The sequence below is a fragment of the Onthophagus taurus genome, chromosome 8 (genome assembly GCF_036711975.1).
Source record: "Onthophagus taurus isolate NC chromosome 8, IU_Otau_3.0, whole genome shotgun sequence".
Taxonomy (NCBI): domain Eukaryota; kingdom Metazoa; phylum Arthropoda; class Insecta; order Coleoptera; family Scarabaeidae; genus Onthophagus; species Onthophagus taurus.
In genome coordinates, this window is record NC_091973.1 from 2,292,327 (window position 1) to 2,314,747 (window position 22,421).

The 22,421-nt window shown below is 42.0% G+C and overlaps 1 protein-coding gene and 1 long non-coding RNA gene across 4 annotated transcripts in view; both read right to left on the bottom strand.

The window, feature by feature from the left end:
• The window catches only part of LOC111425527 (uncharacterized), a 136,706-nt gene that overhangs the window by 74,677 nt on the left and 39,608 nt on the right, over positions 1 to 22,421 (bottom strand). For all 3 annotated transcript variants that reach the window (XM_023059616.2, XM_023059618.2, XM_071198555.1), the window contains one exon: positions 4,181 to 4,299. In XM_023059616.2, the coding sequence (XP_022915384.1) occupies positions 4,181 to 4,299 (119 nt within the window). The remainder of the gene's footprint in view (positions 1 to 4,180; positions 4,300 to 22,421) is intronic.
• Positions 15,753 to 22,052, bottom strand: LOC139431180 (uncharacterized). The gene is made up of 3 exons (XR_011641489.1): positions 21,979 to 22,052; positions 21,703 to 21,912; positions 15,753 to 21,648 (listed from the first exon to the last, which is right to left on the bottom strand). It is a non-coding gene; the product is annotated as an uncharacterized lncRNA (long non-coding RNA).

Genomic DNA, 22,421 nt, shown 5'->3' on the forward strand with positions numbered 1-22,421 from the left:
TGACTCATTCAAATTGCTTAGGGCGTTACAACTTACTTAGTCATCATAGCTTTTACAAAATTATTCTTAAATTTCAAATTAATATTTAAAACTAATATCTAAAAGAATAGAAAATAGCCCAAGAAACATCTTTTTCCCATTGCCAAATTTCAATTCGTTGCATTCTGTACTTCATTTTGTAACAAAAAAGATTTTGGAGAAAATAGATCTACGAAATCTTTCAAGAAACATTTTTTTCCCATTGCCAAATTTCGATTGCATGTATTCGTTGCATTCTGTAGTTCATTTTGCAATAAAAATTTAATAAATCTGCCAAGAAAAATTTTATTGTGCACAATCATAAGCTATATATATATATATATGTTTTGTAACATGATATAGTTTGTTAATAATAAGGGTAAACGGGATGGGATAGTTGGGAAACGGGAATAGGGCGATGGCGTGTCGTTTGCACGTGTTCCCATTGTGTTCAGGCTGGCCATTACGAGAATATTTAATGCCGTTTCGCTCCTGAATGTACAAAGTAATAATTTAGAAGAAACTGTTAAAAACCGCCGACGATAAAAGTCGCTTAAAGCGTATTTATACGTTTCCCCTCCCGGTGGAGAGAGCAACAGGAGCCCGAAATATATCGGGTTCGTAAATTTGTCCACGGGTTGAGTGCGTATAGTTAAAGCGTTAAAGGTTAGGTAAGTTGGATGTAACGAACCGACAATCGTGTTTATGGAAACGGAATTCTACAAACAAGCGGAGCGTCGTTGTGATTCACCCTCCCATTGTAACTAACCCCTATGGTTTTCCGTTAAAAAAGCATCGATCGAATAGTTTGCCCGTTCCGTGGCCGCAGGGTCTTTTTCTGCGCTCGGCGGACGCACAACAGGTGTGCGACCTGTCCTATTTTCCGTTTTTTTTTCTGTTCTCCCCGCGTCGGGGCTAGAAATTTTCATAATTGCGTAACCTGTATTCCGGATTACGAAGGGGCCGCTCTAATCCTATTCGGACTGGTTTATCAGTTTTTTTTTCATACAATCGGAGGGGTCCGGCCAAAGCAACTAGTTAATAGGTATTAAATTACGTCCCAATTAAACGAAACAATGAAGTGGACGCTTTTTAAAGCCATTATTAGTCGGGAGGAAGATGACTTATGCTGGCCAACGTCGTCGTTGCCAATTATATTACGTATATGCGGGCGAGGCGCACGCCATGCAAATTACAGCGAGCTTCGCTGGTCACTATTTAGTACCCAGCGTTTGATTAATTTCGAATCAGAACCATTGTCCATTGTAAACTGCCCCTATTCTGAGCTGTTTACTTGACATCTAATTGTATCACCAATGACAAGGCTATATATATTTTTTTAAATTTAATAATATTTAAACTAAAATTAGAACTAATTCAAAATAGCTAAATCAAAATGATTCTAGTTCTAGGTCTTGTTTTAGTTTTAGTTATAGTGCTAGTGCAAAACTAGAACTAACATTAGACCTAGAACTAGAAAGTTTCACTAGTTCTAGGTCTAGTGTTAGTTCTAGTTTTAATTGTTAAACAGCGCTAGACCAAGAACTAGAATCATTCGGGTTTAGCCGTCTTGAGGGACGTTCGGCTAAACCAGAATGTTTCTAGTTCTAGGTGTAGTGTTAGTTCTAGTAACAGTGCTAGTGTAAAACTAGAACTAACACTATACCTAGAACTAGAATCATATGGGTTTAGCCGTCTTTAGAGACGTGCGGCTAAACCCAAATGATTCTAGTTCTAGGTCTAGTGTTAGTTCTAGTTTTAATTGTGATTCAGTGCTAGGTTGTTATATATTTTTATTGAACTAACACAAGACCTAGAACTAGAATCATTCGGGTTTAGCCGCACGTCTCTTAAGACGGCTAAACCCGAATGATTCTAGTTCTAGGTCTTGTGTTAGTTTTAATGATAGTGCTAGTGCAAAACTAAAACTAACACTGTACCTAGAACTAGAATCGTATGGGTTTAGCCGTCTTTAGAGACGTGCGGCTAAACCCAAATGATTCTAGTTCTAGGTCTAGTGTTAGTTCTAGTTTTAATTGTGATTCAGTGCTAGGTTGTTATATATTTTTATTGAACTAACACAAGACCTAGAACTAGAATCATTCGGGTTTAGCCGCACGTCTCTTAAGACGGCTAAACCCGAATGATTCTAGTTCTAGGTCTTGTGTTAGTTCTAGTGATAGTGCAAAACTAGAACTAACACTTGATCTAGAACTAGAAATATTCGGATTTAGCCGCACGTCTCTTAAGACGGCTAAACCCGAATGATTCTAGTTCTAGGTCTTGTGTTAGTTTTAATGATAATGCTAGTGCAAAACTAAAACTAACACTAGACGTAGAACTAGAAAGTTTCTCAGTTTCACTAGTTCTAGGTCTAGTGTTAGTTCTAGTTTTAATTGTGATTCAGTGCTAGGTTGTTATATATTTTTATTGAACTAACACAAGACCTAGAACTAGAAACATTCGGGTTTAGCCGCACGTCTCTTAAGACGGCTAAACCCGAATGATTCTAGTTCTAGGTCTTATATTAGTTTTAGTGACACTACTAGTGCAAAACTAGAACTAACACAAAACCTAGAACTAGAATCATTCAGGTTTAGCCGTCTTTAGAGACGTGCGGCTAAACCCAAATGATTCTAGTTCTAGGTCTAGTGTTAGTTCTAGTTTTAATTGTGATTCAGTGCTAGGTTGTTATATATTTTTATTGAACTAACACAAGACCTAGAACTAGAATCATTCGGGTTTAGCCGCACGTCTCTTAAGACGGCTAAACCCGAAGGATTCTAGTTTTAGGTCTAGTGTTAGTTCTAGTTTTGCACTAGCAGTGTCACTAAACCTAATACAAGACCTAGAACTAGAATCATTCGGGTTTAGCCGTCTTAAGAGACGTGCGGCTAAATCCGAATGTTTCTAGTTCTAGATCAAGTGTTAGTTCTAGTGATAGTGCTAGTGCAAAACTAGAACTAGAAATATTCGGATTTAGCCGCACGTCTCTTAAGACGGCTAAACCCGAATGATTCTAGTTCTAGGTCTTGTGTTAGTTTTAATGATAGTGCTAGTACAAAACTAAAACTAACACTAGACCTAGAACTAGAAAGTTTCTCAGTTTCACTAGTTCTAGGTCTAGTGTTAGTTCTAGTTTTAATTGTTAAACAGCGCTAGACCAAGAACTAGAATCATTCGGGTTTAGCCGTCTTGAGAGACGTTCGGCTAAACCAGAATGTTTCTAGTTCTAGGTGTAGTAATAGTTCTAGTAACAGTGCTAGTGTAAAATTAGAACTAACACTAGACCTAGAACTAGAATCATATGGGTTTAGCCGTCTTTAGAGACGTGCGGCTAAACCCAAATGATTCTAGTTCTAGGTCTAGTGTTAGTTCTAGTTTTAATTGTGATTCAGTGTTAGTTCTAGTTTTGCACTAGCAGTGTCACTAAAACTAATACAAGACCTAGAACTAGAATCATTCGGGTTTAGCCGTCTTAAGAGACGTGCGGCTAAACCCAAATGATTCTAGTTCTAGGTCTTGTGTTAGTTCTAGTGATAGTGCTAATGCAAAACTAGAACTATAAATATTCGGATTTAGCTGTGCGTTTTTTGAAAAAATGTTTGACGTTACGGATGCCATGTAGCAACGTTCGAAAGTGATATAAGATATTAATAATATTTAATACATATAAAATTGATTAATTATAGTTACGAGTCCATTACATGTATTACATTTGGAATAGTGGAATTGTATATTATAGCGTATAGTAACACAATTAATTACACTGTCAATCGGAGTAAGTTGGAGCGCCTATACAGGAGCACTCCGGATCTTAACCAAGCGAAGAACATGCAAATGCGGGCAGTTAGGACAATCGCTCCTGTATATCACGCGCCGGGCCATTGATGTCTCAATATCATTATTCAGGACCGTACCGGGGATAATCCTTAGTCCGACAATAAGCCGGGCGCATTAGTTCTTAGTGGGGGCGGTTCGGTCCGTAATTAAATCTCCTAATCAACACGGTCATTCGTTACGATACGACCTCAGCTCAGGTTGGTCGTATCGTAACGCTTCGGACCGCGGACAGCGTCGTCGTCCCCGATGGCCCATTTATACGGATTTCGGACGGGCCGAGGTTTAATAATCGAATAAATAAACAATGACGGTGACTCACCAGCGATTCGTTGGATAACCGTAGGCCGTCGGCTATGTGACGAAGATCGCATCCCATTTGCATCCAGTCGGTGGCCGAATTTCGACGACCTCCTGACGGTGGCGTTAGACGATCCACCTCTGTAACGAATAAATAAAGATCAAATTGGTGCACGAATTGACAGGGCGCGTGCGCAACGAATGAAAACGGGTATTAGGGGCGATATGAAATCGGACCGGTGTTCATTTCACGGTTCGCGCGGTAAGGCGCTTATCCGCGATGTTTTAATTAAACCGTTCGAACGGCATAGATTTTTGAAACGAGTTTTGTGAGGAGACTGCCGCCAGGGGGGGCGGCTTAGCCAACCCGGGGTAATTAACTGGGAATCCCTACACAGTAAACGGCGACAGACAACGTGACAGTTCGAGGTGACTCCCGCGACACCGAATCATTAATTTATTTTGCAAATCAGCTTACTTTCAGTTCGGCCGCCCCTCGTTATTAGGGGGCGGCGAGTTTCGGCGTGTCCCAGCAAGAGGCTAATCCCCGAACACCACCGCGGCTTCGTACTAATTAACCCCTTCCCGTCCAAATCCTACTTAAGACGCTTGTTACTTTTACTCCCCCGGTTACAAAGAAGAACCCTTTGCAGACTCAGTTTCGAAGATGAGAGTGTCCTCCCGGATACGATCCATTTCTCTTCGTGACAATCCAATATAAAAAGGAGCCGTCAAGGGCGGGTTAGTTAGTTTAATGCGTTATTGCGGTCCGTATCAAGAGAAACAATGATATATGATGGCGACTGATTAATGATGCCGAGATATCTGCGAAAAAAAGGAAAAGGAAGCGGCCGAGGGCGGACCGACATCTGAAGGGTCCCCTTTCGGCCCAATCGGCTTAAAAACAAATGCAAAGCGGGGGGAACGCGACTGTGGGGAAATTTTTATCGAAGTGCGTGCTATAAATCACGCAAATTTTTACGTTGTCTCCGCTCTCGAAGATGATAAACCGACGCCCGGCTCGTGAATAAGGATAAATTGCTCGAAATATCTTGACGCATAAACGCAAGACCGTGACGGAGCCGTCTCCCGCTTTATGGGGCACTTTCGAGGTTTATGCAAAGAGACGCGACTCCCGCAATATTTTAAAGTCGCCAGACACACCACCGTTTCCATTGCGTATTTTTCAACAAAATTCTCTATATTCCCACACATAAACTTTTTTTGAGGAAATATCTCTTAAAAAAAAAAATAGCTAAAATATACCAAAAATACAACATTATCGCAACACAAGAAAAATCATTGTTTCAATTCTCGTTAACTCGAAAAGATATATCTAAGTGGTTGATAATCAATTTCCGGAGTTCCGGGTAATGTAAATATCAATTTAGCGCGTTGCGGTTCAAATATTTGTATACGTAATCAGGCGGTACTCGATTATGAATCAATTATCGGGCCCCTTTTCGCGGCGAGCGTCGAACGCACTTAGTAAATTAGATGCGCCGCGATGATAAACGGGCGTCCGCGACCGAATCCGGGGGTCGCCCCGATATTTATGACAACTATGCTCGGGTATTTGTTAAGTGTCAATGGATAATTCGGTGCGAGAAAGGATCATTTTTAATGGCGGCGACGTGAATGGAACCTTCCCGGGCCGCGTCAGACCCGCCGAGAAATTAATTGAAAACGACAGACTGTATTAATCCGGGGCCCCGGCGCGGACCCCGTTAAATTAAGCATATTCCTATAATCCAATTATGCCTCACTTCGAAATTAACAATCCCCGGTGGCGGACTATCTTTTTTTTCATTTTTACATTGCTTCGTGATTATCATCTTTTACATTTATATATATATACATATATATAGACCCGAATATATATAATATATAATATAATATACATAAACCCGAAACGTTATAGTTCTAGGTTTAGTGTTAGTGCTAGTGACAGCACTAGTGTTAGATCACTGGAACTAACACTAGACCTAGAACTAGAAGCATTCGGGTTTAGCCGTCTTGAGAGACGTGCGGCTAAACCCGAATGTTTCTAGTTCTAGGTCTAGTGTTAGTTCTAGTTTTGGACTAGAACTATCACTAAAACTAACACAAGACCTAGAACTAGAATCATTCGGGTTTAGCCGTCTTAAGAGACGTGCGGCTAAACCCGAATGTTTCTAGTTCTCGGTCTGGTGTTAGTTCTAGTTTTGCACTAGCACTATTACTAGAACTAACACAAGGGCTAAACCCGAATGTTTCTAGTTCTAGGTCTTGTGTTAGTTCTAGTAATAGTGCTAGTGCAAAACTAGAACTAACACCAGACCGAGAACTAGAAACATTCGGATTTAGCCGCACGTCTGTCAAGACGGCTAAACCCGAATGATTCTAGTTCTAGGTCTAGTGTTAGTTCTAGTTTTGCACTAGCAGTGTCACTAAAACTAATACAAGACCTAGAACTAGAATCATTCGGCTTTAGCCGTCTTGAGAGACGTGTAGTAATAGTGCTAGTGCAATACTAGAACTAACACCAGACCGAGAACTAGAAACATTCGGATTTAGCCGCACGTCTCTCAAGACGGCTAAAGCCGAATGATTCTAGTTCTCGGTCTAGTGTTAGTTCTAGTTTTGCACTAGCACTATCACTAGAACTAACACAAGACCTAGAACTAGAATCATTCGGGTTTAGCCGTCTTAAGAGACGTGCGGCTAAATCCGAATGATTCTAGTTCTAGGTCTAGTGTTAGTTCTAGTTTTGGACTAGAACTATCACTAAAACTAACACAAGACCTAGAACTAGAATCATTCGGGTTTAGCCGTCTTAAGAGACGTGCGGCTAAATCCGAAGGATTCTAGTTCTAGGTCTTGTGTTAGCTCTAGTGATGGTGCTAGTGCAAAAGTTAGATCACTAGATCCAATACTAGACCTAGAACTAGAAACATTCGCACCTAAATGTTTCTAGTTCTAGGTCTAGTGTTAGTTTTAGTTTTAGTTCAATGAAAAATATACAACAATCTATCGGTGAATAAGTGTCTAAAAGTGATAGGCGTTTTTGTTCGAGTATGAAGATGAAGAAGAATAGATAGTAGTTAAAAACGATTTAAGTGATTCGGCTGATTTGAAAATGTATATAGTAAAGTGATGTTTGGAGAGGTTTTCGGTTGGAGGATTACGAGGAAAAATGGAAATGGTGTCGTAATCCGTCGTGGAGGGCAGAAAATCGGAGTTGCCTTATCATTCCGTTATAATTAGTTCGGTGCGAACGTAAAAAACGAGACAATCTCCAGAGCTGGGGATTAAGGGTGACTGTTTTTGATTTATGGCCTACGACGCGGCAAAGTGACGCACCCGGGAGGAAGCGACGCGATCTCGGGGCGCGCGCGAGAATTAAATATGCGAACGCAATTCCGGGTTGAAACTCCGGGGGGAGAATCGCGGTCCGTGAGAGCACTTAATCAATCACGGGCCGGCAACGAAGATAACGAACAAAGCGCAGAATTACCAGATGACACCCGTAATCGTGGAGTCAAATGGGACGCCGCCGCATGATTTATAGAGCGGGCGAAGCGTTACCTAACGCACAATGCTGCCCCCTAAGTGCAGTTGCCGAACTCGCCGCGGCTGGACTTGGTGATTTAATTACCAAATGCGTTTCATTAGTCGCTTCCGGGTGAGAGGATTGTCGTTGAGATCTACTGATAAATTTGCGCCCATTGTACTGGATTCCACGCTTCTTAATCCGCTAAACTGACCCGTAAACTCGCTATTGTCCTTCCGGGTAACCCCCCATCTGACTTGCAAATCTGGAACGACCGAAAAACGGTCTCGGAATCCGATCTAAACTTGAATTTACGCGAGATTTCGGATGGAAGAGATTCGAGATTGGAGCGGTCCGAATCAATTGTAAGCAAACAATTTCCGGAATATCCGGATCCCGATTTTCTTGTTACCGTCTTACCCGGAAATGCGGAAGGGCTGGAAAATAATATTCGGGTATGCCGGGGTGGCATTTTATGGGACTCGTAACGCGGCGCTCAGGTGTCCATGCTCCCAGGGAGGCGATAACGGGGATAAGCGTCGCTCCTGCCACAGGTCCCGGAGCTTAATCGGACCAGTTCATACCGGGATATATTGCGAAATATCATATCCTCGCGTCAAACCGAACGGTAATGATTGGCATAAATTCCGCGTAACGAACGCGTTTCGCCGCAATAAAAAGGAATTTTCGTTTTACCCGTCGCCCGAATGCAAATGTGCCACCCCCTTATTTTCCCGAACGGTAATGAGCGCTCTGGCAATCAAGTCAGCGATTTGTCTTACCCGTGCGTGTCGTGACATTTTGCGCCCCCATATCGGACGGGGGTGTGTAGACTGTCGCTCAAATCAACTCGACGACTAAAATATTACCACTTTTCTTCCACCCTGACCGTTATTAATTGTCGCGTTGCTCACAGAACCCAAACAAACTTTGATTTCTTTACGCCCCCATACACTGTGTGACTTAATCGCTTATTTTCATATCTCTTTAATCATATCTAATCTAACTTTACAATAAAATTAAACATTTTGATTTATTCAAACATTGTCCGCAAAGATGTAAAGAAGCCACAAAAAAGTAACACTCTGTTTAGTAAGTTTAGTCCTTGGAGAAAAGGCATTAGGTCGAGGAAATTTTTGAATAGGTCGTATCAATCACTCGGGTGACATCGATTCATCAGGGCGTTGCGTCTTCAACGCCGCGTCCTTAATCAGCTATTCAGTTGCAAATGCCCGGATCGAGATCGATGAGCTTCCGGGAGGCCGCGGAAGGGTTTCCGGATCTCATCGATGACTCACGGAGACGCGCGACGCCCCCATTATCATGTTAACCGACGTCAAAACGTCGGGGGTCACTACCCCGGGGGGTTCCCAAAAAAACAAAAGACCGACCGACGGTCACTCACGTTTTCGATCATCCCTTTTTTGTTATCATCGCAACTGATCTAAATTGAAAAGATTCGGTGAGGATTAAAAATATCACTTGTTTTAGGTTTAGTGTAATATGTACCATCAAATTTAGGGGGTATCTTGGATAGTGGCCGTTTGCCCGGATGGAGATTACTGCGGTGAAATTTGAAATTAGAGGGGCTTCATTAGCGCCCCGTCGGCAGATAAGGGGCCCTTCTTAATTAATAAGGCTATCAGGCTTTATTAAATTATTCCAAATCATCAGTCTCAATAAAGAACTTAACAATACTTAATAAAACTTATTATTTTTTTTTTAATGAAGAATTCAATTTGCTAAAACATGAAATTATACAAGAAATAATTTTCTTGTGAGAGAGGCTCAGTTTACTTTTGCGGTGGTTGGGTTTTTGGACGATGGCTATAATGCGGTTTGCGGGATGGGTCCCCGTGGGAATTCCTGTGGACCGTGAACCAGGTGGCCCAAGGAGTTCTTCGACTCTTTTTCTTTTCGAGATCGAGCCGATCAATTTCCTCTTCTCCTTATCAATCCGACGTCTAGTTTACCTCCTAATTCGGTGGACAGAAACTCGGACCTGCTTATCTTTGATGTCGGCCATTTGTTGGGGACAGGGACATAAAGCGATTTTTATTTATACTCCATGTTTGCAGAGCTAAGTGAGTGTTTGTTTTTCGTACGATCTGGGGAACGAGGAGATTGAAAAAAAAATCTCGCGTTTGATGTAGAAAAGTAAAAAAGCCACCGACCACGTCGATTTGCATACCGCTTACGTCTCGATGTAATCCCAGACCCCCTTTTGTCTGTACGACAGTTTACAACCGGCCGATAAATATATCTTGTAAATAATCCAGGGTGGCTGTTTTGGTTAGTCCCGAATCCGAAATGGAGGAACCGTACTTACACCAAGATGGGTACTAAAGTCGTTCCCCGGTAATCCTGGAATAGTTTGAGAGCTGCGTGATCGTTCGCTGACATAATTTACGCCCTGCTGCCGGGATTTGTTCGGGACTGGTAAGTCGCGCTTAAGAGGTACATCATTTGCATACTCGGTTAGAGGTTCGAGATTCGAGATTCGTTTATGATAATGCTTCCACGATCGTAAACTCGTCGTCAACCCACCCGATAGACTGCGAATAACGTGACGCCGCAATTAAAATGATTCGCTTTTCTAAACATCATCTCCCCCAAGTTCATACTAACAACCATCAAATAAAATATTCAAAAAATCGAATTTTTGTACTATAATTTTTGCACCACCGCATACATTGATAGTATATAAATTGATTATATTTTCGCTAGATGTCGCTGTACACAGGTATAGACATAAACATTTTTGAGGTTATGTCAAATATTTTATGAGATAGGTAAGGATTATTGAAATAGTGTATTATTGATTAGAGAAAGGATGTCTTTGGTATATATGGTGGTTGTTGAAGTGGATAAACGAACGTAAGGGGTTTGAGGGTGGAATAAGTGGTGAGAGGGGAAGGACGAAATGGAGTTTCGTATACAGTTTGGCGAATCAATTCGAGTCATCTCGGGGCTGGGTGTATACATATCATACAACATGTATAGAGGCGGATATATTCAAAGTGAATTGAGATCGAGATAAATGAATAATTCATGTATTTGCGCGAGGTAAGGACGGGCAGCGTATGGGATATTCGGCCGGCGGCTTGTTTGGGTTCTATTAATAAAGCGGCTCAGATTAGATAGCTGCTGTTTACATCTCTTTGTAAATGTTAAATGACGCGTATTAAATGGATAAAAGGTGGCGCGGGCCTCGTCATCTGTTCGGTGCGGGCCATATTCAAATCGGGTCCTCGCATATTTCAGATTATATCTGCATAATGGATTCGGCGGTAGTTAACGTAGACGAAAGCCCGAAGCTTGTGGAGGAATGAAGCGGCGATCTAACGCGAGGAGAGAAGACAAAGGGATGGTGGGTTAGAAGATAAACGGGAGAGAAAGAGGTATCGGACAGACACTCTTATGGTGGCTCAATTTAAAACGGTACGGTGTCAGATTTTTATCGACGCTGGGACGCCAGATACAAAGGCAAAGTTTAAATTGAACATTTTACGGCGCCGTTTGTCCCGGTTCTCCGCTTCTCATTTCTCGTCCAGCGCCGCGAGCCGGAAAACAGGAAGTTTTCTATCGAGAACTCCATTTGCATGAGAGAAATATAGCGAGGAAACGACGACCGTATTTGTCAAACTCGGCTCATCTACTGACCAACTGACCGCGCACGGCCGAATCTAATGAGCCGCAAATGCGAATACATCTCCTAGTCATTTATGCATTGTTATCCTGCCGAGAAACATGGGGAGTTTATAAAACGCGGACCTCGACGATAACTTCCATTCGCTTTTTATTGGGGTCGGCCTGGTGGCCATCAATCACCGGACGCCGTCCCGACGCCATCCCCGGGGACCCTCGGACTGATGGACTATGTAATATGTAATGTTTAAGATGTTAACTGGCGGTTTAAACCGCCTCTCCGGAGGGCAGTTACTTTTCCGGATAAAACCGGACAAATAGGCCCAAAGCGCACGCTTTATCGACGGAAACTACCCTCGACTCACCGCTTTGTATACTTCACCACCCTTCTTTTCAAATCCACCTCTAACACGACATTTTCCCGTATATTGTGAACGTTAGAAAAAAATAAATGCGTATTTATAATTGAAAATGTGATACTTTATCCTTTGATGTTGGGACGAGGAAAAGTCGAGGAAAAGAAGAAGTTGACCCGAGGTCAAAAGAAACAGAGACTGATCATAGGACGATGTTGCAGGACGAATTGGGATCCGAAACGTCCACCATTAAAACGTGGCCGGAGGGGTTCCGGTTCAATCGTTCGATAAGCGTAACAAGTGCGGACCATCTCTGGCAATCAGTGGCTGACGGGGCCTTCGGAGAGGATGCAGAGGAAGACGGGATTGCAGCCGCGGGGCACCGGAGGGCCTTGTTATGGGGGTCCCCGGGCGTCCTGCCACCGCGGTGAAACACACGTAACGGCACGTGCCTAGACTTGCGATCCCGCCGCGAAACCCGTGCTAACTTTTTGTTTCCTTTCACTTTATATTAATTTTATTTACCGTCGGGCAGCGTTTTGCACACACGCGCCTCGTCGTGCCAATAAAATACAACGCGACATTCGATAAATGTCATTGTTAATTACGTTCCCTATGGGATATCTTTAACAATGAATAGAAATGGAATAAAAGAATATCAAAATATCGCGACGCGACGGAGGTAAATTTCATAGGCAATAACTGAATTATGGTTGGATCGCATGCGACTAGTAAATAGGATGTAAAACCTCGTAAAAAGCCCGTTTTTGTTCGACGTACTTTTCCTGTGAAAGTCGAAAGGATAATTAACGAGACGCAATACAGTTACGGGGCGACTTTTAGCTGCGGCCAAAATCAATTTGTCAGTTATCGTTCAGTTTATTGCCTCGCTCACGCTAAAAGCTCGCCTAGTTAGCGCTGGGGCTTCCGTTCAATTTGAATGTATTACCTTTTATTTTCCATAAAAATCGGGAAAAAATCACTACCCGGCGCGCGCTCGTAAAACTGTCGAGGCGTCGGCACGGTGAATTTCCGCGAATAAAGACCGCCCTCCCTCCCCAGGAAACGGCGCCCATAAAAAATGTAGATCTATTTTAATAAAATAGGAATCACATAAATGCACTTTATTACTGTGGAAAATAAAAAGAGCCGCGTAAACTTCGCGACTGCAAAAATAAATAATAAAAACCGGGGGGGCGCGCGCGTAGGTATTTACACGAATCGGCGACGGCCTTTTTTATGTATCGGCATAATTTGAGTGTCAATGAAAACGGATGGCGCATAAAGCTTTTATGGCGAATTTAGATATTCTTTCATATATCTAATTGCAACCGTTTCGATTTTATACCCGCGAATAAACAACGGGTCGTAAAGAATTTTCAAACCGTCACCGGACGCTCCTTCGAGCACATAAAAGTATTCGATTAATAATTTTAAGTGTACTCTCCCACTCTAGATTACGCCCTCGTATACTTCCGGTCGATCCAATTTCATTTCTACCTCCTCCACCTAAATGAATTAAAGAAATCCACCACACATCATTTTTTTTATTTATATATTTTTATATATTAGTAAAGATAAAAAGTCTCTTATAAGAAGACACTTACTGTTTATTAACAAGAAACACGTCATCTTTGGACGATTCTAGCGCCTCGCCCGCAAGCGACCTCGGCGATTAGAGGCGAAATACATCTTAGTTAAGATACAAACTCTTTTATAAGAAGATATACCTTCAAATCGCCGAGGTCGCTTGCGGGCGAGGCGCTGCATTTGATATATCAGCACGACTTCGCCATCTTTGATGGATTTAGCGCCTCGCCCGCAAGCGACCTCGGCGATTTGAAGCGAAATCATTCCTTATATGTCTTAGTTAAGATACAAACACTTTCATACTAAGATATTTACTCTCAAATCGCCGAGGTCGCTTGCGGGCGAGGCGCTGCATTTGCTATATCAGCACGACTTCGCCATCTTTAGTGGATCTAGCGCCTCGCCCGCAAGCGACCTCGTCGATTTGAAGCGAAATCATTCCTTATATGTCTTAGTTAAGATACAAACACTTTCATACTAAGATATTTACTCTCAAATCGCCGAGGTCGCTTGCGGGCGAGGCGCTGCTTTTTATATTTTATTAACAAGAAACACGTTATCTTTGGATGATTCTAGCGCCTCGCCCGCAAGCGACCTCGGCGATTAGAGGCGAAATCGTTCCTTATACATCTTAGTTAAGATACAAACTCTTTTATAAGAAAATATATACCTTCAAATCGCCGAGGTCGCTTGCGGGCGAGGCGCTGCATTTGATATATCAGCACGACTTCGCCATCTTTGGTGGATCTAGCGCCTCGCCCGCAAGCGACCTCGGCGATTTGAAGCGAAATCGTTCCTTATATATCTTATATATATATTAATTACTAAATTTAAATATTTTGGTGTGTAAGTTTCTTTGTTATATCATGATGATCGTAAAAGACAACTGGTGAGATGATAAAGTTATTGTCTTGTCCGATTGCGGGTCGCAAAATCCTTGGGCAATAGGGACAAGTAAATTTGGCCGTAAAAATTTGCGTTATAAGAGTAAATTTACGACCAAAAAAGGAGCGCAAAGTGCATAAGCCGGCGGTGGGGCCGTAAACTGACCGCACATATTACACTACGTAATGCGGCGTCCGTGTGCTCGAATCGTAAAAAGCTCGCCGTAATGTCCGCGTCGGGTGAGGAGAGAGAAAAATAATAGTAGTAATTCAGATTTCTTTTATTTTCAGGTAGGAAAATGTTAAGAAAGCTTTTTCCGGTTGAACGGGTCGAAGTAAAGCGGCTGTAATGAAGTGACTAATTACAATTGGTGCTTAAAAATCATGTAGCTAGTCGTTAACCAACAGATGTGCGCGGAGATTTCGGTTAGGGGGAAAGGATCTATTGTGCGGAAGAGCAACCCTTTGCATTTAACAGTCGCTCTCACCCTAACATTTTTTCCCGGGTTAATTTCTCGTTTTTTTTTCTTTCTTTAAATCTCAACCGGCCGAAGACTGACAGGTAATTTACACTTCATTCACATACAGGTGTCTCATGTAATTGATGCTGCCAGAAATATTTACATTGTGGTCTCCCAACTCCTTTAGTATGGTAATGCGTCGTATGCAAATCCGAACGAAGGGCGACCGGCTGCGAGACGTTTTGGCAAAAAATCGAACTCTGCCATAAATCATCAAGCATAGGAAACAAGAGAAATTTGTAACCGGCGTCGTAAACCAGGCAATATAGTCGAAAATGCGCGTTCGGAGGTCCTTTTGACTCCTTTAATATATTGCGGGTAGGGCACTGGGGTGGCCGCAGTTTTACGACTCGATGACCCGATAATGGCGCTCCGAAGGAGTATCGGCCGTCTCAAGCACTCCTCACGAACTTCTTTTCTTTACAGGCGTCGCGACGGCTTCTTTCTTTTTCCCTTTTTCCTTTTATTTTTCAAAAGGCCCCCTCGATTTTCCGCCGAACGCAATTAGCGTATTGAAAACGGATAAAATGGATCTGGACCGGCGTCGTGATTGAAGAGATCGCCGTCCGAGGCCCGACGGCCCGGTGATCAATCACAAAGGCAGGACCCAGACGTGGCGACCATACAAATCTTGACAAATCGTTCCCGATATGAATGCTGAATACGTAACAGAGTCGAAATTAATGCGATAACCTATTATAATAACAGCACTGCTTAACGGGGCGCCGTCGCCTCCTAATCTAATGTAACCAAAGTGATATATTAGTCCAACGGTAATCCTTTGTGTAGAAACTACACGTTAATTGACAAAAAAGAGTTGTTTAAAATAAGGTTTTATTAAATCTCCAACTTCAATCTCATCTTTCTCAAAAAATATGTACCACCGGTTTCAAATCTAGAACTCATCTTCAGGAAATCCTAATATTTTTATAATTATCTAAGATATGTTTATGAAATGTATGAAATTTATAAAACAAAGTGTATACTTGAAAATCTTTATTCGTTTTTGAAGTCTTGTAAGTTCTGTAATTTAATGATAATAATAATATATAAATTTGTTGTGTAAAAAATAAGTGTTCTTAAATAAATTTTCTTTTATCTTACATAAACGCATAAATTAACAAATTAATATATCTTAATTTCCATACATAAAGATTATATATGAAGTGGTATACCGATAAAGAGTTGTTATGAGTCGTAAATATTAGCAATAACATTCCAAGATGGAAATTCACGTGTAATATCGATTTGAAAACAGTGTGACCACCCTTGAGTGGTTATGACGAATAAACACGTATGCGACAATCTTTACGCGTTGTTATACCGAGGCCTATTTTCGGTTATACAATCCACTTTAAGTGCACATTCGTTAGATTAGGCTTGAATCGAAAGAGAGAAGTTGAACGGCTCGAGAGAAGTCATAAATCCGTATCTGCAGGGCTGTTTAATGCTCTTTTAGTGGCGAGCGTTGAAAACTATAAAACATAAGTAGGCCTCGGATTATTGCACGGAATATCTTTATAGCGCGCTCGTTCGTGTAGGAAGTCATTTTTAGCGCTTCCGATACCGTGAAAATCTAATTGGATTTTCCGTAAGGTCCATTTTCGTTTAAATTGCGAAAATCACTTTGAGAGTAACCTATAATTACCGATACAAAGACATCTTTGTGTTCTTTTTCCCTTTTCCTCGGATTCCCTTTTGCTTCCGCGTAATTGATCGTCGGGGGCCCTTTCTCTTCCTTTTTGTTATTCGCAAACAGCAAGGCGATAAGATCTTTCCTATTAGCCTGGAGGACGTCCGGTTGGCTGCACTGCTTTTCCGCGACGTATACTACAATTCCCGTTGGTTTTTTGTTATATTCTTGTTGTAGCAGTGACATTTTTCAGTTGGAAAAGTCAGCATATGGAGGCATAGTGTGAATATAGTAGGGTTAGGTATGGTAATTCGCATGCCATCGTGCACGGTTGGCGAGTATTTTCATATTGGCACCGCCAGATGTCCGGCATAGCAAATAGTTTGTTATTAATTGCCGTCACAGCGCAATTGTACGATAGAAACCGTTAATAGACGCAGTTACGTCATCGCATTACAATTGCAAATATAAAAGTTATGAAAACTGGTCGAGTAAAAGGGAAAACCGACGTTTCGCGATTTCCATACGGACACTGATTGGTGGCCCAATATCCTGACGGGGTGGAAGTTCATTACCAACGGAAAATATACGTCCCGTTTTCCGAAGGATATGATCCCATTTATTTTTCGTTTGTTGGTCAAGCCAGTTCTTTTTTTTCTCCCTCTACGACCCCCGTACGATTTCGAAGACAAACGGCCCCAACTCTCGGGGTCTTTTTCAACGTTGCTCCACATTTGACTACGGCACTAAATCTTTTCAGTCAATTAGTTCCTCCTCGATCCGCTCCAAGATTACTTTCGAATACCGAACTTCCTCAATTAGCGTTATTCTCGTGTTTCGGATTCCTTAGAATATTTGTAGTTTTAGTGTTAGTATTAATTCTAGTGGTAGTGTTAGTTCTAGTTTATAATTATGAAGAATTGAGAATCCAATTAAACATGAAATGGTTTAAGTGTCACTATTTCGTAATTAAACCGCAGACGATAGAGGGCGGGGCTCGTAATCCGCCCCATTAAAAAAGTTAACCTTCGAGAATAAGGTAATTAGTTTCCGGGTCGCTTTGAAGTCGTCATATAATCCGTAGCGAGTACGGATCCGCGGATTCAATTCCATTTAAGTCGGTTTTTATTCGCAAATGCCGTGCGCGGCTATTCGCGAGATATCCGGTGTCATAAAGGGGTTTGAGGGTGGAATTAATAGGTAAAGGATAAGATACGTAGATCGTTAATATAATAAACAATAAAGCGCGAGAGGTTTGGCGTGGAATGGTGGAAAAGGGGAGGTTTGTGGGTGGAGGGAAATATAGGCGCTCTCGGTTCGACGAGTCCTTATTACTGGGAGACCGTTCCGTTACGTTTTACATCTCCGCGGGGAATACGTGTAATTAAAATCGCTCTCCGCTCAAGCTAAATTACGATCGGTGCTGACGCTGGATTTAAACTGGACTAAAAATTATTTTGATGAACTCATCCCGTAAATTAACTCAAGGCTCATTTCGCCATTATTCCCCCGCCCTTAATGCCGATTTTAATAATAAATAATCTCCGGTAATTATAAATAATCCCCAGTCCTACCTCCCCTTTGCTCACTAATTAAGACTCGGCTCGACTCCTTTTTTTACACTTTTTTCCTCAACTCCCCGTTTGCATCAAATATTCATCCTCGAAAAGAAAACAACAGCCCCTTCATCCCTTCATTCTTTCGAAACTCGACTTTTTACAAAAGTAAAGAGCCTATTCGAGCACTCCGTCCCGATCCAACTTGTTTCATTCGGACGAAATTGTCGCCACTTCAATCCCATATAGACGACAATTTGAACAGTCTCCGAACTAATAAGAGAGACACGGACGCTGTTTACGGGACAATGCAATCAGAATTGATCGTCGTAGGTGATTTTAATGACGCGAACGTAAAACGTGATTGCAAGGCGTCGCGACAAGGAGCATTCTAATCCTGCCGCGAATTGCGCTGGGATTTGAGGTTAGAGGGTTGGGGAAGGTCGTTTGGGCGTCGCCTCGTTATCCTTGGGCGAGAACCGGAACAAAATTGGGGCACAAACTTCTTGTTTATTTTAATTTTTTATTTATAACATGAACTCCTCCATACAAAGAACGAGGGATCCTATCTGCATATAATTTTTTTGAAAAAGGTAGGTGATGAGTTTTTATTACGAAATTCGAGGACGAAATTGAAATTTCAACCCCCCACGCTAATCTGCATGGGGAATGTTCTCAATCCGTTCCGGCGTGACAGTTGCGCCACGACCCTCATCGAATATACATATAGATTCATGGGGATGTTGCATCTTCCTGCGTATTACCATACCGTGGTAACCCTTGTCAATCATCCCCCGCGACCGTTTTAAATATGTTTGCTCGGAATTGTTTTTATTTCGAATTTAAAGTGGCGACATGATAGATGCGTGCCCGCGAACCTTGTTTTCCTGTTGCCACGGCGTTTGATTTGAATTTTTGGGGATCCCCCACGGGGTTTTCCCCCTCTTGAACACGTGTGCACCTTTCTTTTTTCTGTCAAAATCTAAGGAAGACAAACCGTCCTGTCACCGTCACGTTAATTTTAGATCTTCCAATATAAGTATCATTGTAACTACGTGAAATGGGATGGACGCAACAAGTTCTACTGTATTGTGGGATGAGTCACTCGTAATAGGTCACTTCCTGCGGTGAGCGATGCTCACCTGGAGTTAATTAATTCGGCCCGAATCAGATAGGGCGCGTTCGCACAGCATAATATTTCACGGTTCGTCTATCGTCGGCTCATCGGCCGGCGTCGCGGCGCACCGTTTCGACGCTTCTGCTTGCTTATCAACCCTGCGGACATCATCGTGGGAAACCTGTGGTTTCACTCCGGCCATATGGGACCAGGATTTGAATATTGATCAGTTTGCTAATGAAATAATACCACGTATCCAAAGCTTGATTGTCGTGAGAACGCTACTGTTGCTATAAAGAATTTTTTTTTCGACTAAGGAATTGCTATACCTAGTTCCACTGTCGTCTATAGCGTCGCCTAATAAATCGTCCTGTCTGGTCTCCTCTATTTATCTCGGGAGTGACGTAGACCAACCTCTCCGCTTGCCACTACTTAAAAATAAATACCGACCCCACCGATATATTTCCGAGGAGAAGATTTACGCGGAAACTTCGAAAATGCGATCGAGACGAGACAAATTGTTATTATCTATGTGGAAATAACGAGTAATATGAAATATTAAAAAACCCCCGCGAGTGTAATTGAGCGTAATTGGGCGTAATTGGGCGAACTTGTTCGTTTGCATTATAAAGGAGCAATTCGTCACGAAAAGAGAAAAAGTTACACGCATTAGGCGCCGTAGGACAAGGTTGGTTGGGCTACGACGGCAGTAAATCCTGGTGACAGATTCCCAGGATTCCTGGTTACAATATATCCTTGACGCTCGGTAGAGTAGAATACCGTTGATCACCAATTTACCTCACAGACGGTGCCATAAATCCGGTGTGCCAATAAAGAGGACGCGCCGAAACAATTAAGACGCGGGATGAGATGTTCTTTTGTTCTGGTCCGGGTTAATTGCGCTCGGGGACCGATACGTGGCCCGTTTGCGCAATTTATCGGGCCTCAATCGGGGGCTGACGGTGTTTACAAGCAAATATTTAAGGCCGCGCGTTGGGATTTACATAAATTACGCCCAGATACCGGGAGGCATTAAAGACGCTCTGTTAGAAGATAGCAACCATTAAGCATCGGGCGTGAGGATGGATCGAGACCTCAGGAAACAAAGGAATTATCTCAACAAATCAGCGTCGACTTCGCCCTAATTACCCGCCACTACTTTACGTATCACTAATATGCAGATTGCCTAGAATTAACTCTTTGTTGTACAAAAAGTTAAACCATGTTCTGAGAGTTTATAAATGCGGTAAAAGACATTGTCAGAAATGGAAGAAATTAACGATCTGCAAGAACGATCGATTGTAAAATATGCCTCTAAAAAGAGGGAAGGCAGAAGTTTTGTGGCGGCGTTGTAAAGGTTAGTAATGCGGCAAAATTGTTAAATATAAGAAACGGGCGCGGACATAAAGGAGGCCCCCGTAATCAAAATTTGATGAGCAATTAAAACAAAACGAAACGATCGCCATCAAGTCGCTGGCGGAGTTATAAGTTTATGGGGGTTGCTGGGGGTTGGGTCGACATTATCGGAGCCCCGTTGATTGCCGCCGTCGGTAAATAGCCGCCCTAGAGCAGAAAACGCAACAGGGGCGACCTCCGCCTAGGACGTGATGCATTATCTAAATTAATCTCGAGAATTACAATTCCTTCGCAACTGTAACCGTCTTTATGGTACGCCACGTTAATATCCGCATTAAATGTTTGATATTCTGTTTTAGGTACGTTTAATCCGTGAATTACCTCGGCCGCGTTTACAACTTACAACGTTAAACAGTTATTATCCGCGAACGAATGGAAGAAAGAATCGAGTGGGCCCACCTAAGTTGGCAGACCTATAAAATTTTCGAATTCAACGGTATTGTTTGTTTACACTCTAAATATAGGAGGTTAATCAGAATTAATGGCCGGCTAACTGAGGGAATTATTAATGCTCGTGCGTCGGTACACGTGTTGCATAATGCAACAGGACCACTCGGTCCTGCGAGCGAGAGAATTTCGCACTCCATTTGTTTAATTGATCGATCACGGGTCCGTCGACTACTCGCCTCGAACAGCCTTCCAATCCTTCCAACCCAATCGCATCGCGAAGGCGAGCCGCACGTAACTTTGTAACATTGCCGTAATGTGAACCTGGAACCTTCAAGGATAAACTTGAAGGCTTATGGCGTCCTTATTAAAATTTGTTGTACGTTCATATGCGACCCGCGCGGTCGTAGACGTACAATCGGACGATAATGGACCGTATAGGTGCGAGGTTTCTCGCCGTCCTATCTTGTTTACGTTCTAAATATGGCCGGTTAATTAGGATTGATGGACACATCGACGTCGAGCCGGATTTAACTAGCAAAATTTCACGACGCGTATAAAAGTCCAACGAGGCACGTCGTAAAAACGCGGAAAAAGCGCGACGTCCGCATCTCTTCTTTCCTTTCCATCTCCCTTTTGTCCTCGGATTATGGCGTTACTTTTGCGTCATTAGTGTCGCTTTTATTACCAGACTTCATTCGGATCCTTTGTTTCTTCCTTGCACGCCCTCGAATGAAACACATTGTAAACGATTGTAAAATTTTAAATATCCGTACTTGTTTAAATAAAACTTTGGATTACATTTTTTTTATCTATTTCATTTACACAACAATCTAACGATGAGTAACAGCTAAAAATATAAAACATAACCTCAAAATTTATGGAAGAAAACATATTTACTTACATTACGAGAATTAAAATATAAAGTTAAACAAAAATGTGTTAACCTGTTAACACATCTTGCGCGGGCACTTTGCCGCCAAAGTCTTACCGTGTAGCGGGCATCAATACCATGCAAAACGAGTTTAGTCGCTTCCCGCGCAAAATGTGTTAAGACGAAGAGGACTCTGATCCAGACACAATCAAGTTTCCGGCCCAAATTGTTTGTTTCACCCTAAATAAAATCAGATAGGTGATAACGATAATTTCACCCTAAATTAATATTTTATATAATACTCACGTTTTTTGGAGAATTACTTTGTTCATTTCACCACTTCGTAAAAATTCTCTGATTAATAGGTTATGTTAACCTAACCTTATTTAAGACGTATGCGTTATACCGGTTTAACTCTCTATCTCTCTCTCTATTAATTTTATGTTCACGTTATATTATTATTCAAGTTTGTATTTTTCCTTATTGAACAGGCCTTAAGAGAACATTATTATTTACCCCAAGAATTTATTATTACAATACCTAGATTTAACACAGTCCAGTTCAACGTACTGTCTACGATCAGACACATAAGACGTAACGAGATTGATGTAAGTATTTTTAAAATTGACAGTTAGGTAACTCAAAAATAATAAATTATTTGCTTAATAAAGAAGTTTGAAGTTTTCAAGGTCGAGGGTCTACTTATGACACCACAATGACACACTATTAAAGAACAATAACGTAAGTAC